At 44.5% G+C, this 17,481-nt stretch overlaps 2 protein-coding genes across 3 annotated transcripts in view; one reads left to right on the forward strand and one right to left on the reverse strand.

The window, feature by feature from the left end:
- SUPT3H (SPT3 homolog, SAGA and STAGA complex component) overlaps positions 1–2,953 on the reverse strand; it is a gene marked incomplete at both ends in the record, with an annotated part of 256,234 nt that extends 253,281 nt beyond the window's left edge. For both annotated transcript variants that reach the window (XM_079532801.1, XM_079532800.1), the window contains one exon: positions 2,850–2,953. In XM_079532801.1, coding sequence (XP_079388927.1) covers positions 2,850–2,953 — 104 coding nt within the window. The remainder of the gene's footprint in view (positions 1–2,849) is intronic.
- RUNX2 (RUNX family transcription factor 2) overlaps positions 1–17,481 on the forward strand; it is a gene marked incomplete at both ends in the record, with an annotated part of 149,122 nt that overhangs the window by 27,858 nt on the left and 103,783 nt on the right. The window lies entirely within an intron of this gene.

Below are 17,481 nucleotides of genomic sequence, written 5' to 3' on the forward strand. Positions count from 1 at the left end.
ACTTCTTCCATTTATATGGCCAACAATAACTTCTGCGTTCTGACAGAATCGTGTGTATGCTGGCAGGAGGGCAGCTGGTAGTTTCAAAATACTTTATCAGGAAGCACACAATGAAATAACCAGATACTGACCCAAAGAGATGCTCAGGCTTCTTCGGCACCACACTTCATAGCTGGTTTTTTGCTTTTAAACATGGTTACAGCTGTTTTCTCCACATACACACACACAAAATAAAAATTCAGTGTCAATGACTATTATAGATGTGAACAATAACAGAGTTCTGTTAATGGAGAGAATTTACATTTTCCATCTGAGCAGAAACTCATGACAGACAGAAAGACACTAGGTTTGTAATACAGTTTTCACCTACTTCACAAGACTCACCACATGGGAAATTGTTTGTTATCTACATTATACTAAGAAATACTGCAATGGAACATATCCCATGCACCTACAGCAGTCTGACATTCTCTTAAGGACGTTTAACTGAAAACAAATCTGCTTTTGGGCATGGAACTCTGTAGAATCTATAGAGGCAAGTAATTCCTTTCATATACTCTGCCCATATAGCCACTCAAACTAGGAAATGCTACATGACAGTGAAGGTAACTCTGCAACATATGACACAACATCCTCCCTGCTAAAAGCAGCAACAAGGAGCTACAGGAGACTGCTAGGGACAGGTTGTGTGAGAGCAGGGAAGGAAAGGGGACCTGTTGAGGGACATGGTTTAGTGGGAGCTATTGGGAATAGGTGAACGGTTGGACTGGATGAGCTTTTAGGTCTTTTCCAACCTTGGTGATTCTATGATTCTACAGGTCTGGGGCAGATTTGCCACTTTGCTCACATGGTCGTGTCCATAAGTGATCAGAACAAACATAAAAGGAGGTTCCACACGTAGCCTGAAGTGACCCAAAACACCTTTTAATTCCTGAGCAAACTCCTTCACAACTACAAAAGAACCAAACACAAGGAGAGCACGTAGTTTGACGCAGCAATACTAAGATGTTAAGTTTCCCTTACAACAGGAAGACAAATGTAGTTTTTATGGAGGCAAATCTATGGAGTCTTGAGATACTTTAAACTTCTGCAGAGCCGAGGAAGACAACTGACAGAAAAAGAATATCTATACATTTATAAATCTATATACAATAAATAATGCTTTAACATTCCCCTTGGCTAGTATTCAGCTCTAACACCATGGAAAGGAGAAGGATGAGAATGGGGCATTTAAGATAAAACCATCTAAAAATCTGAACTTGTGCATTATAAGACATTAAAGAGCGCATGCACACAAATGAATGTATGTTCAACTACTACTGACCTGAAGTAAAAAGATCAAAAGGATGGCATCCTAAAGCCCATCAGCACGTCCATAGGTTGAATCAAGATTTCCCTATTTTTAAAATGCAGCTACCCATCTGTAGGTCAGAAGATGGATGCTTTAACCATTTTAATTTAATACAGCTTATTGAAAGGAACTGAAAAATACGAAGCAGTGTAGCAAAAGGAAGCTTCCAAATATTGAGTGTTTTCAATGATCTTGCCAAAGCGGAGATCAGTAGCCCCAAATTAATTCCTTTTTAAGTCCTTCCTACTTTATCTCATCATCTCTTAGACAACATCCTGAACAATCTTCCAGACCGAAAACCTCACCAGGATCTCTTGAAAACATGGATTTACATTTTGGTATTCTGGGACTAGCTTTCTTCATTTCATTTTCAACTTAATAGATGCGCATTTAAAATAATTTTTAAATACTTTTGCAAGATTTCATAAAGCAACATTCCCTTTTATGTGCTGCTGATCTCAGCAATTGGCAAGTGTGCATCCTTTCCCCCTCAATAAGTAACATTCATAATCATATATATTAAAGAATAAATGCACAAGTTAGACACAAGCCATCACAGCCTCATTTTCTACCTGCACCCTCAGAGGTTAACGTATCTTTTAGCTCTAAGCTGAATAACTCTTTCAAGTGGCTGGGTAAATCAAGAATACAAATCCACATGGGACAAACTCATTGATTTTCCAAGCCCCCCATCCCAACAGCACAGCGTCTTGGACATACATGAGAAGGGGAAAAAAGGGAGGTCGCATTCTTGACAAATATGTTGCTCTCCACCAAATGAAGTTTTGCAGGCAGCCCAGCATAACAGGTTACCAGCCAGGATAAAATCTTGCACAGCCCGAATCCTTCTGATTATGGAAGCACCTCTGAGACACAGCCCACCTGTCCAGAGATCATCCACCAGCACAGTTTCAGAAGTGAACTGTAAAATCATGCAATATCACAGCTTGGAAGTCTGATAATGTAGGTTCCCAAGAATCCACTCAATATACAACAACAAATAACTTCTGTTTGTGATGCTCGTCACAACTTTACTTTGTATCAGCCAAAGCCCAGTTATTTACAATCACTTCGGGTCTTAATTCCATGCAAAATACCTTGATGTCAGTCTAGTTTTCTGTATTAGCACTGAATACAAAACAATACAAAACATCTATTTAAATAAGCATATATGACAATAGGAACCAGCTTTCTTTGATGAAGGTCTGAGCAAGAGAGGTCTCTGATGACTTCCTAGAGTAACACTAATAATACATTAATTTAGTCAGCAGAATTTTTCTCTCCATTCAACAGAAGATGGGATTTTTATTTATCTTTGAATGTTCTCCAAATCAAAGTAACATCCATTCAAAAATAATCCAGAACCATCACCAAGGTCCAGCACTAATACTTGCTCTTCTTTCCCCTCATCCCCATCACCTTAAACACACGTTCTAGGCAGCTAGCTAGAAGAAATACCCAAGCAGCAGATATTACCAGTGGTAGGCTGGTTACTTACATCATACTTTGCAACTCAGGAGTAAAGCTTGTTGATTTTCCCATCCCTCTTCCACTGCTTGAAGAAGCAGCCGCTGACATCGGGCTAGCCACAGTGCTGCTCATCTGAGTGAACAAAGAAATAGCAGTAATTACAAATACATTTTATTTTAGAGAACATATGAAAGAATGGTAACAACTGCATCCCTCACACAGTTCTACATGCTGTAGAAATTTCAAGCCTGCCTCTGCATACAGAGCATCATAACGCCTTTCAGTCAACACTCAAAGAAAACTATTCAGAAAGCCAAGTGAAAAAGCCCATTTTACTAATTGAACATGTAAGAGAAATTTGTAGTAACTGTAGAATAATTTCACCCTAAAGGCTGCTGTGTATGTTGCACACTAGATATTCAATAGGGAAGAAAAGCTATGCAGGATGGACATGAGCATAAGGCTCTGTATGCAAAAAGAATCCTATCTGAGCCCACAGGAGAGAGATATTTACTGTAATTACTGTAAGCATTGAAAACGTGCTATTTTTCAACTCATCTTCTCAGGAACTCATTCAGAAGTGCCCTAAAAGCACCAAAGAAAAAGCATTAAAATAAATTATTGTTATTCTGGAATATATTATATTCATACACACTGATGTCTTGCTACTTAACACATGCTCTTCTACTGCCATGGTATTGCAAGCACTGATAAATCAGTCCCTGCCTGCCTCCACTGAGACCAACACAACAGCAAAACAGTATTAGAAACAAACAGAAAACTTAATGAGCACTGGGATCATTAATTCCTTTTTGAAACACATACCAGAATCAGAAAACCACTTAGGTTGGAGAAGATCTTCAAGAGCCCAAGCACATCGCTAAGCCCCCCAGCCACATGTCCCAAGTACCACCAAGGATGGAGGATGCACCACCTCCCTGGGCAGCCTGTTCTGCTGCTTAGCCACCATCAGATACCCAATCTAAACTTCCCTGCTGCAACTGGAGGCCATTTGGATGCCCCATCCCTGCAGGCATTCAAGGCCAGGCTGGATGTGGCTCTGGGCAGCCTGGGCTGCTGGTTGGTGACCTGCACACAGCAGGGGGTTGGAGCTGGGGCCTTTGCAACCCAGGCCATTCTGTGATTCTGTGATTTGCTCATATCCTATCACTTGTGATGAGAGGAAAGACCATAGCAGGAGGGTAGCTGTCGAGCTGTAGAGTTATGTGGGCTCTCCTTCAAACTGAACCTCACTTCTGTCAGCCATTCCATCCCCGTCCTGTTTTCCAGTCCTACTCCAGTTTCAAAGAGAAATGCACATCATGATAAAGCCTACATGACTGAAGGCACCGTCTTTCTACAAAATGTTTTATAGCTTTGCTATACAAATTTCTTATTAAAAAAAAAGTCCAAATCAAACCCAGTTCTACTCTTATTCTATAAAGCAAATCTATCAGATGTACATTCCCCTTAATAAAATGCAAGTCAAATGCCTGTAAGTAATTTAATTTCTTAAAAAAATCTTAAATTACTCCAAGTCTAAGAAATCCAAGTTTATTTATGGAAAATTCTACAAACGTAGAATAGGGAGTTTCATTTTTCCCCTTCGATATTATTTTTAAACACAGAACTGCACCCATCATGCAAGCCTTCAGATAAACAGAGCACATTTCCATGGCATTTTCCCTCTTCTATCCAGCCTGCTGCCCACTAACATCAGCTCACTCGTACTGCTCAGTCCTTGCACTGTCAGTAGTAGCAGTAGCATTGATGATGAAAAGCAGATGTTAACTTGCTCTGCTGTAAGACTTCTAAACAGATTTTAACTTTAAAGTGTAAAAAGATAAATTTATTTTCTAAAAATATAACCTGGAAGTAAGTTACCATATTAAAAATGGCACTGCGTTGTAAAACACTGAAACCCATCACAAATCGGAGGCTTGGAGTGAAGAATGATGTAACACTGAATATGCATAAGATACTTCCAGAAAGTAATGACAGAGTTAGCATTTTGGAACACTAATGACACAATAGCTTGTGGAGGGACATCATCATGCAGTTAGAGATAGGCTCACATTCTTTATGACTGCTTTCAAGTAGATTTGAACAGACTTCTATCTTCAAGCAGATTCTAATTTAGGTCCCCATCCTGCAAGCACTTATGCACATGTGTAACTTTAATCACATGTTTACTCCCACTGAAGCCTGATTTTAATCACAAGAACTTACACACCAAGCTTAAGTGTTGGCAGGATCCGGCCATAATCAGCAGTTACCAAAGAGTCACAGAAACTAAACAATCAAATTAGTGACATACAAAGGTAAAAGGTTTTACGTGCATCTATTATGTGAAGGACGCCAACAGAGGGTTTCTAGGAAAGCAGTATACTCACACATAAGGGACTAAGGAGGAAGCTGCAGTGATACTCATGTAGCAGAAGCAGAAGTTTATCCATATTTTACATTTTGTTATTTGAGACAAACTGCATTCGCTTTAGTAGCTATATATTTATATTCCACACCACACTATCAGCATTGCTCAGTAAAAGTTAATACAGACCATCACAGAATCACCAAGCTTGGAGAAGACCTCCAAGATCATCCAGTTCAGCCACCCACCACCAAGAGTTCCCAAATCCTATAGGGCTACACATTATCTTCAAGCATTACTGACAACCGTGGAAACTCTCACTCAGAAATATTAGACAGCAAAACTATTCTGCCTGACAGCCTTCCATAAAGCAGCCATTTTACAGAGGATTTCATGTGCATTCCCATTCACTGCAATCTCCAGTGCACCCATTAATTTCTTTGGATCCCAGCATGGCCTGGGTTGCAAAGGCCCACAACACCCATCCAGCTCCAACCCCCTGCTGTGTGCAGGTCGCCAACCAGCAGCCCAGGCTGCCCAGAGCCACATCCAGCCTGGCCTTGAATGCCTGCAGGGATGGGGCATCCACAGCCTCCTTGGGCTGATCTACACCTCATCTACACATAATGTCCAGGCTTCAGACCTGTAAACACCTGCAGAATGCTGGCCATATTGTTTCTTGGGGGGTTTCTTTTGTTCATTTGGTAGACAGTATCCCATTACACAAACAGTAAGATCAAAAATATACATCATTCTCATGCAATTAGTCATTCTGGTCTTTACTAATGAGCTCTCATGTTGGGGGAAGGTAAGTCTAATGACATTCAATATGCAAGCACTGGAACAGGCTGCCCAAGGAGGCTGTGGATGGTGTATAGTCTGGTCTGGTCATTTAGGAGGCATTCTTACCTCCCCCACATCATGGGACAGTTCTGCCATTGCTGGGTCAGTAGAAAAGCTGTGATTTACAACTGTCCTAGTTTAGATTAAAGGTTCCTGTCCTCCAAATGGATGAGAACTGTCTCATTCAAAAACCTCAGGGCTGTACATCTGTGCAAGTATCGGTTAAGGAGCTGAAAGCTTACCAGCTACCGCTTCACCAAAAACTCTGCTCTTCCCACTGCAACCAAATGATTTAACTTTCAAATCAAGCAGGTGTACAGCATTTTCTTGACATAAAAAACCAACAGCTTGTCAGGCTTTGTCAGACCCTTCACAATAATTACTTCCACAGCCCACGTTTTGTTTGATGGTTTAGATAATTAACTTCTTTACACATCAAAGTCCCATCATCCGTATGTTCTATTTCCTTTCTTCCGGACATAAAAAAAAAAAAAAAAAAAAGAAAATAATTCAAAAGCAGAAGCACTCTCAAATCAATTTTCTTCAATAAGTACAGCTAACATGGAACTGAAAAGCCTACTGTAATCTTCAGTGGGTCAATATACTGTATTTGTTTTAGCTCCAAACCAAAATGCAGCTGTTTGCCATATTCTATAAAACGAATTCAGATGTTCAGATTAGGGCACAGATTATTTCAACATGCCATATTTTAATCATGAACTCTAGCAAAGAGAAGAGAGCTTCTGATGAGCGCTGACTGCAAGTAGCAATTAGGAGGTCCTATCCAGATACACCCTTTCAGCTTCCACAAGTTCTCTTCTCATAAGGAGAATCTTGCAATCACGTGTACAGTAATAACAACATGTATAGTTCTTAGTACAAATAGAGATTCAGAAACATCGACTGTGACTTAATATCTTTTATCTATAATCACAGAATGGCCAGGGTTGGAAGGGACCTCAAGCATTATCAAGCTCCAACCCCCCTGTGCCATGCAGGGCCACCAACCTCCCCATTTCACAGCAGCCCAGGCTGCCCAGGGCCCCATCCAACCTGGCCTCCAACACCTCCAGGGATGGACGGGGCATCACAGCCTCTCTGGGCAGCTGTTCCAGCACCTCACCACTCTCACAGCACACAACTTCCCCTGACATCCAACCTCCATCCGCCCTCCCTCAACTCCAAACCATTTCCCCTGGTCCTGCTGCCATCTCCCCTTTCACAGAGCTGACTCCCCTCCTGTCTGCAGGCTCCCTTCAGGTACTGCAGGCTGCACTGAGGTCACCCCGCAGCTTCTCTTCTCCATGCTGAACAAGCCCAGCTCCCTCAGCCTGTCTTTGTCGTGGAGGTGCTGCAGCCCCCTGCTCATCTCTGTGGCTCCTCTGGACCCTCTCCAACAGCTCCCTGTCTTTCTTGTACTGGGGCCCCCAGACCTGGACGCAGTGCTGCAGATGGGGCCTCATGAGGGCAGAGCAGAGAGGGATGATCACCTCCCAATCCCCAAAATAAAACATAAAATAAAACAGTCACAACAGAAAACAGTATTTGTTCTGCATAAAACAGCAGAAGACAAGAGTTCTTGGCTGAGGGAAGCTAATTCTAAGTTGTTTCTTAAACATAGGCCCAGCTCTCTTACTGAGCGAAAATACAAAGCAGACTTTTGCTTTATAGCCATCTCTTCTGTCCATGTCCATTCTGAAGCTCCCAAGCAATACAAGCTCACCATTACAGTTCAGTCAACAAGCCTGATGTACAACCCATATAGATGTATTTTTTCAAGATCCAGTTGAGAGGTGTGTAGGAAGTTCAAGAACTTGAAGGGAAGAACTGAAATTTGAATTTAATGTACAGGCTGCACATACAGCCCATAGCTGTCAATTATCACATTTCCAAGCTACTGATTTCTTAATTGTATTTGGAGCAAACAGAAGCAGTCTTAAAAATAATAACAATAACATATTTTCTGAATAAAAACCAACACTGTAAATACTTCCATCTTCTATTTCCAAAGACTCCTCAGATACTTGCATTAAGCAGCACAGCCATAAGGATCTGAGGCCATGTCCACTCTCAACAGTCCACCAATACAGCTCAATAACTCAAGCACAAGCAGGGAGAGCAAACATTTCTAGTCCTGCAGTTTTCACTCTGCAAAGGCAACTGAGCATGTCAGCTGGTCAGTTTAAAACAGAAGTGTTTCTCAGAGGAGGGAAATTTGAATCAGAATGGCCTAGCAGAGCTCTGAGTACAACTGATCTCAGTCAGTCAGTGGCCACATTTCTTCTCAGCATCTCTCAAGTGTTTGCAGAATCAACTCCCATAAGTAACTAATCTATCCTCGTAAATGTTCTTATGTCTAACTGTAATGGGAAGCACAGAACTAGTGAAAAACACAGAGATCTGAGACAAATTCTTCCATTAAATGCATTACTGTAGAATTTACAATGACTTAATTCATCAAGTAGGCAAGCAGTATGGTACCAGCTTTCTTTTCTTGTTCTTTATATATTTTGCATCTAACCTGAAATCATGCAAAAATGCAGAATGATATTTTCATCTGTAGAAACAAACAACAACAACAACAACAAAACAGGAACTAAATGCCAAGATGACTATTAGTTAACACAAAATTAAAAGTAATGGCTTTCTTTTCACATCCCTTACTTCAGAGTAACTAGGTTAATCATAGAATCATAAAATCAGAGTCATAGAATAGCCTGGGTTGCAAAGGCCCACAGCGCTCCTCCAGTCCCAACCCCCTGCTGTGTGCAGGTCGCCAACCAGCAGCCCAGGCTGCCCAGAGCCACATCCAGCCTGGCCTTGAATGCCTGCAGGGATGGGGCATCCACAGCCTCCTTGGGCAACCAGTTAACCATCCTGTTACCACGATGCATCTTACTGCAGGCACAGGCTCGCCAGCACACAAAAGTGTAAGAGAGTCTTCTAGGACTGGAGATGTACGATCTCAATTAACTACAGGAAAACAGATTTTTGTTGGTGCACTTCCTTAGAAAGAAAGAAAGCAACTGTAAACTCTGTTGAAGGCGTGCAAGGCTGGGTTTCTAAATGGAGGAGCAAAATTTAAAAGAAAGACCACGTACATTGTACATACACTGTTGTACTGATCACCATTAGCATGGAATAACTAAACAAAGAAAAACTTCAAAGTTCTTCAGTTCTGCTGAGCTGCTCCAGCAGGCTGGAACCAGGAAGGTTCTAGAGCGAAAGGTCTCCAATGAGCACAACACACAAACGACCTAGACTTACCTTAAGCATCACCAAGCAGAATGCTTGCACCATTCACCCTAAGGAGAACACATTTCACCTGCAATTGCTGCTTCCTTTCATTACAGAAATCATAGAAACACCAAGGTTGGAAAAGACCTACAAGATCATCCAGTCCAACCATCCACCCATCATCAATAGTTCTCACTAACCCATGTCCCTCATCACTTGATACACCAGATGCTTATGATAGCTTTACTTGACAGTGATTAACAGAAATACCTGGATTAGATACCAGGATGAAAGTCTTTACTGAGAGGGTGGTGAGTCACTGGCACAGGTTGCCCAGTGAGGCTGTGGATGCCCCCTACGGCTGGATGGGGCTGTGAGCAGCCTGGGCCATGGGAGGTGTCCCTGCCTACAGCAGGGGGTTGGAACTGGGTGATCTTAAAGGTCCCTTCCAACCAAAACTATTCTGTGATTCAGCTCATAGCTGTTAATGCAGAGCCCAACTTCTGGCACCCAGAAAAAAAAACAAACTGTTTTTGACCATGACATTCCTCATCAGAATTAAACAAGCTTGGAAAACCCACCAGCATAATAAGAACACATCCGAACCCCATTTTTATCCCTTACCTTTAGAAGGCCACTCAGTCATTTGCTCTGATTTAGAAATTAAAGAAGCAGCATAATAATAATTCAGATATACATCCCTGGCTGTGTTTCAAACCGTTTGGATGTGGTGCTCAGGGCCATGACTTAGCGGAGGGCTGGTAGAGTTGGGGTGGGATGGTTGGGCTGGGGTTGGACTCCATCATCTTTAAGGGCTTTTCCAACCTGAGTGATTCTATGATAGCATGTATAACATATATAGTATAATACAGCATACACGGGATGCAGAGTAAAACAGATTTTCAAGCACATGGAGGTACAGGTTTTGCTCCAGTGATTAAAATGCATCTTTCTGATGTTGTCTTTACAACTGTGGTGTTCCGTACAAATGGACAGGAAGTAATTCTAGATGTCCATTCCCACACCTGGTAAGAAATTACCTTTGTACACAATTACTGAAGACCTTAAAGGAAAGCCATGAAGAAGCACAACTCTCACAGACTTAGCAGGGAAAGAAAAGTCACTGACCAGCTACAGATTAAAGCACAACCTCCTGATCCAGTTATGCATAATAACGACTGCATTTGACATGAAATGGCTCAGAATGGTCTCATATTTTAAGCTATTATTTGTCAATCCATGAGTCAGACATGACAGTTATTCAAGCCCCTTCAGAAATGTAGCACAGAATGGTCTGGACTGCTAAAGGAATATTAATACACAGATGTAACTATTTGATTTGCGACTGAGAAATACACAGCATAATCTCACATCACAGTTATGTCTCCACATCTGGAGATGTTTACAGATACTTCTGAGTTTCTAACTGAAGTCTAATCAGAGCTCTGTCCTTTCCTCACAAGTGATTCTTCACCAAGAAAACACGGAAAACTATCCCAGCAGATACGCTCACCTCCCTCTGAACACAACGTGCAGCACTTTCTGCTGGACTCCGTGCCACTTCTGGCAGCAAACTGCACTGCACATTAACACCAATGACTTTCTTTCCCTCTAAAGACACCTAAACAGAACAGCACAAAGGCTGAGCGCCTTGGAACCAACAGAAAAGTTTCCACAGCTTCCAGAATTCAGCTCTTGTAACTTTGACTGCACTAGCAATAAGTTTGTGGTTTTTGTCTCCCCCCATAATGCATTATTTCGGCTGCATTCTGACTATTCTGTAACTAATTTTTAATAATTGTATAGATGTTCAGTGTGGTGACCATAACCTTCCCACAGTGAGCACTGATAGCTTGCAGGGAAGCAAATATAGCGTGCTTGTATGTCTTCTGATAGAAACTGGCTTTGAATCCTTGGAAGCTGCAGACAGGATTCTAGCAGACCCCAACCTGTCACCTTGATTTTCTTGAAGGGTAAGATGCTCATGTATGAATACACAGAGCCCAAGCTAATTCTACCAGCATGCTTTGCTGCTCATCTGCCTACAAGAAAATCCATCAATATCAAGGCTCACACCTACTTTCAGTTCCATCTAGAGAACCTCAATTCTAAGGTTCTGCTAACGCTGTTCTATCCTCTACAAAGCAAAAACAACTTTATTCTTACCAACAGCTTTAGTTATGCTTTCCTCTGTATAATTTCTCTTGTTTTCTTTCATCTGCCTCCATCTGCTCCATTCCTTTCAAGACGGCGCTGCCTTCCTAACCCATGACACTGATCCTCCTTCTTCCCCATCACCCTGAGCTGTCTTTTGTCCACTGGCTGGAGTACAATCATGGACATTTATAAACAATCCATAAACAACTATTAACATTCCTAGTACAGTTCCAAACCTGACCTTAATTGAACGCTCTGGCATATCAGCTCTTCACACTTTGCCACCACCACTTTCCTCAAGTATATCAAAAATCCCCAGTGAAGCATCAAATATACAGCTCAGATTTTTTTTTCTTTTTTACTGTTGAACTGTTCCTCTCTTTTCTGAGATCACTGCTTGCCATCAGATATTTCAGTGCTCTTAAGCAGGAAATGTTATCTTCCACCGTTACTTATCCGCACACCTAGTACGAAGAAAACTGCAATGAGAACAGCATAGCTTTAATGTCAGCCACAACCATTCATACAAACTAAAACCTGACTGTTAAACACAGCTCCCAAGTGCCACACCTCACAGTTTTAATAAGCAGATGTAGTAGACAGAACATTCAGGATGCCGGTGCCTTGCAGAGATATCACAATCACAGATGAGTTCTGAGAGATTTCCATTGAAATGTATTCTTTCTTCTTTTTATTCTTTACTTTTTTTTTTTTTTTTTAATAAGAAAAACATTTTTCCTCATTATTAAGCAAATCATTTTCCAGTGTGCTTAACATTGGCTATCTCTACTGATACTTCTTCTGATTCACCTGAGAGATGTTCCTCTGAGTTGGGCCAAGGCAGAGGTGCCTCAGCTCACCCCTTCCATACAAGCCCTCGGCCTCTTTTTACCATTACTGTTGTTGATGTATGGCAGAATGGCAGCTGTGGGAACTAGAAACTTTACAGCTGATTCTGTGAAACTGATTGTAATCAAACACAACACTCTAAACATATGTGAAATACAGGAGTAGTGAAAAGCCAAAGATTATTTATGAATAGAAATGTATACTGCACTAGCTTGCAGATGAACACTTAACAATATTACTTCAAATTAATGACGATTACGTGCAGCACCATAAATGACAGATCTAATCAATACCATTCCTAATCGATACCTTTGGCCTGCAGTTTTCTGACCAGCTCCTGGTAAGCTCTAATTGAGTCACTGCTGCCAAGCTCCATGAGAACACAGGCCTGGTTTCCTTTTCTTTACACACTGCATATTTACACATTTGGATGTTACACAATTGCAACAAGAGCATCAACTCAGTTAGTATCTACAAGATAATCACTTGCTCAGATTTGGCCTAATGCCTTAAAACACTCTTGTAAGAAAGACCCAGAAATACACAGCCTGCCTGGGCTCATGCTCGAGGAAACCACAGCACAACAGCAACATCAACACAATGCTCAGTATCTCTTCACACTATTGCATAAGCAATTCTTAAAGTACTGGTAGCTTGCTAAATAATAGCTTGACTATTGTGATAAGTTACAAACTGACTAATCCCATTTCAAACAGCTCCATTCTGTGCTATCCAAAATTAAGTCCTCCACAGGTTGGTAACACTCAGTTGGTTATGACACTCACAACTTTGCAAAACAGTCTAAGGGCTACTGAATTCTGTAAAGCCTCAGGCAATGTTTCCAAACTCATATACTCAAAACTTGTGAGTAAAGAGCCAGTAAAGCTCCTCATTTACTTCTCAGAGGCACGGCCTTGGAGTTGTCCCTTCTGCCTTTGCACATGTCCCAGCTAGATGTCAAGCTGCTCTCCAGAATCATCACAGCTACAAATTTTTTTTACCTCAGGAAAGCTTTGTATATCCACAAGACTCAGATGTGGGACTTTCAGAAAGCCATGAACACTGCTGCACTTGAAAACACTGCTTGCAGCATCAGCTTTCACGTCTACACTGTGATAATACAAAGTACAAAAATGCACCAAAAGAAAATAAAATCTGATTTGTACGTTAGTAATGTACAAATACAAGTCAGTGCATAGTCCATCAAAGTTAATAGGAAGGAGGACATCACCTTCCAGGCCATGTGCATCTGGTCAACAACTTTAAAAATATCTAAGAGGGAAGAAAGATGATGCACTGCGCCCTGCCAAGTGAGTTAGCACAGCACTGGCTGCAGTGCCTCAAGTCAAAAGGAAAGAGAGGCCTGTACCAAGGAAGAGAATGGCGTGGGAGTGAGATCAAAGACTTGAAAAGAAAGCTAAAGTACATCATCAACAAAACTGCAGCCCCTGAAACAGGTTCACTCTCAGGAAATTTGCTGTCTCACAACAGGCCACTAACGCAGCACAGCACATCTGACAGCCCACAATACCGGGTTCTTACCTCCCCTCCACACACCCAGTAATAAATATTTTGCATAGGTATTGTTTTGCATTCATCGACTGCAAAGAATTCATTTGTATAACTTCTAGGAAGCAGCAGTTGATCAGATATGCAGGTACAGTTAGTAAATAATCATAGAATGGCCTGGGTTGCAAAGGCCCCACAGCACTCATCCAGTTCCAACCCCCTGCTGTGTACAGGGTCACCAACCAGCAGCCCAGGCTGCCCAGAGCCACATCCAGCCTGGCCTTGAATAAAACCACTCAAAGCCTACACAGAGAATATTGTCCCAGACAGCAGCTATCGCTAGGCTGTAGCATTTAACAGTCTGCAGGGATAGGCTCTATTTATAGCAAAAAAAAACACCTCTTCTGTTTGTGCACACAAAAGTAAAGCCCACAAAGCAGAGCCGCACAAGCAGGCAGCATCAGACAGGGGCTAGCAGCACCTCTAGCACAGCGCAGGCCACGGGCTGGCCTCGGTTACATAACTCCAAGTCCCAACAAGAACCCTCTCCCAAACACCCAGAGACAACACAAGCTGCAGGGCAAGCTCCAGCGCCCCACAACACCGCAGGCCACGAGAAAAGCCCGTGCGGAGCTCCGCCAGCAGCCCCGGCTGCACGCCCTGTGAGCATCGCGGGGCTCCCGATAGGAGCTGGAGCAGCGCTTCCTCCTCGCGCCGCCCGGCACCGCCTGAAGCGCGGAGAGCCGAGCGTAGCGCCGGCTCGGCAGCGAGCTCCCGCAGGCGGCTCCCGCCCGCCCGCCCGCCCGCAGCCCGGTCCGCGCCGTCCCGCCAGGCCCCCGGGATCGACCCGGCTCTGTAGAGCGGGTCGGGCTGCGATCGCGCCGGCGACTCGCTGAGAGGCTCACCCCGGGGATGGATGGATGGATGGATGTTGGATGGAGGAGGCTGAGGTGTGCGGGGAGGAAGGAAGGAAGGTAGGAGCTTGGTGGTGCCCGGTCCCCCCCCAACGTGTGCGGCTGTCCGAAACGGGAAAGCGAGAGGCGGGAACTGAACCTCGTCCCTTCCACTCTACGCGCTGACTGAACCGAAGCGAGAAACCGGGGGGGGGGGGCGAACGGCCGCGGCCTCCCCCCTCGGCCGCGGCGGTGGCGGCTCCGGCGTGGAGACGCTCAGGCAGCGATTGGGGGGGGGGTGAAAAATGGCGCCGCCCGCGGGGGAGGGGCCGGCTTCGCCACACGGCGGCCGCGGAGCGCCGCCGTCTCCGTCTGCCGCGCGGCGGCCGCGGCCTCCCAGGGCGAGGGGTGGAGCCGAGGCGGGGCCGCCGCTGCGCCGCTTCCCTCCTCCGTCGCCGCTTCCTGCCCGCCTCCGCCGTTCCTCTCGGCCGCTTTCCCGCCCACCGCGGGCAGGTGCGGGCTGCGGGCATGGCCTGGGGGCGGGCTGGGTTCTGAACAGCCGGGAAGAGTTTGAGGAGAACGGGGTGCTCTCATCGCTGCTTGTCGTTGTACGGCTCCTGGGGGCTGCTCACTCCCCGTCCCCAACCTGTGTGCAAATCCAAACGTGCTGCTGCTTTGTAAATCCCAATAGGTCCTTACTGCAATCTAATGCATCCTGCAGCCATGCTGGTAGCTTAATGCATTGAGGTAATTAAATATCTTCCACACACAAAATCATAGAATGACCAGAGGGACCTCAAGGATCATGGAGCTCCAACCCCCCTGTGCCATGCAGGGCCACCAACCTCCCCATTTCACAGCAGCCCAGGCTGCCCAGGGCCCCATCCAACCTGGCCTCCAACACCTCCAGGGATGGACGGGGCATCACAGCCTCTCTGGGCAGCTGTTCCAGCACCTCACCACTCTCACAGCACACAACTTCCCCCTGACATTCAACCTCCATCCGCCCTCCCTCAACTCCAAACCATTTCCCCTTGTCCTGCTGCCATCTCCCCTTTCCAAGAGCTGACTCCCCTCCTGTCTGCAGGCTCCCTTTAGGTACTGCAGGCTGCACTGAGGTCACCCCGCAGCTTCTCTTCTCCATGCTGAACAAGCCCAGCTCCCTCAGCCTGTCTTTGTCGTGGAGGTGCTGCAGCCTCCTGCTCATCTCTGTGGCTCCTCTGGACCCTCTCCAACAGCTCCCTGTCTTTCTTGTACTGGGGCCCCCAGCCCTGGACGCAGTGCTGCAGATGGGGCCTCATGAGGGCAGAGCAGAGAGGGACGATCACCTCCCTGTCCCTGTTGTCCACCCCTCTTCTGCTGGAGCCCAGGATACCATTTGCTTTCTGAGCTGCAGGAGCACACTGCTGGCTGACATTCAGTGTTTTCATCCACCAGGACCCCCAGGTCCTTCTCCGCAGGGCTGCTCTCGAGGGGTTCTTCTTCCATTCTGTACACATATCTGGGGTTACTCCAACCCATGTGCAAAACCTTGCACTTCGCTATGCTAAACCTCGTAAGGTTCCCGCAGGCCCACCTTTTGAGTTTCTTGAGGTCCCTCTGGATGGCTTCACTTCTAACATGTCACATAGGAGGGCCTATGTCTCCATTTTGTAGCAGTGCTTCTTTCTTCCTGTAGTGTCAGCTCAGAAGGTTGAGGGGACACAGAAGGCAGACACCTGCCCCTTTGGCCTGCGCGTTTCTCATTCAACTACCCTCAGTACCTCCTAGCTCTAGGGTTTGGTGCATCCAGTTCACTCACTTCAGTGGCTAGGTTTGTAGGTAGATAGGCTCATTTGTGTCATTCCATTAACTGGAATGATTAATTGTGACCAACAGAGGTGTGCTGAGTGGCTGTTAGTGCTATCTGTCTTCATGACTTGCTTTTCTTGAGGGCTTACAGAGAGCTAGCAGCCAAAGGAACACTTGGCCCTGGCCATGTTTAACCCACCTTCCTGCTGCATGCTGCTCAACAGCTGTATGCTTTCTGAGAAGATTTGTTCTAAGAAATCCACAGTATAGAGACTGCATATTTTTACATGCACTGTAGTGTTTTAAGGTCTCTTTGAAGGAATAAGAGAAGGAGGAAGCTTTGACAACCACTGAAATTATCTTAATGCTCTTAGAGCCATCTGCATCCAAATTTATTTGAGTTCAACCTCTTTTCTGCCTTTTCACCTTTGCTTCATTCTACCTCATTCTACATTTCCTCTATTTTTTCCTTTTAACTCTGCTACCCTTCACTCCCATTCTGCTTCATGCAGACACCTGACAGTCCCTCCGCTCCTCTCTTCCTCCCACATCAGCGTTAGCAAGACAAGGCAATTCTGCTGCTCGCTGCTCTCCCTTCTGTTGCTTATGTCTATGACAGGAAAGCTGCTATCAGCCTGAGCACTGACAGCAGCAAGCAAAACGGAGCAACTAAGATAGCTGATTCTTGCATTTAAAGCAAATTCTAATTCTTACTGCAGTGAGGATGACCTGAACTTTTCCTTCCTATTATGCATTTTAAAAAACATCTGGACAACCCCAGCTAAAGGAGGATTACTGATAAGCATTTTCCTGGCCAAAAGGAAAATCAAAGTGTTCTGTCAAGTTGTGAGAGATACTGCAGTCTTTCACAAGACAGCTCCAGTTTTTAGCCAAATTCTTTGATTTGCCAAAGCCTTACATTACAGGCAGTGCAGCATGTTGCTGGTCTTTCTGTGCTATGTGCCATGCATATCTTTATGTATATTGGTAAGGCAGACTAATGTGAAAAT

This window comes from Tetrao urogallus (assembly GCF_951394365.1).
Source record: "Tetrao urogallus genome assembly, chromosome: 2".
Lineage (NCBI taxonomy): Eukaryota > Metazoa > Chordata > Aves > Galliformes > Phasianidae > Tetrao > Tetrao urogallus.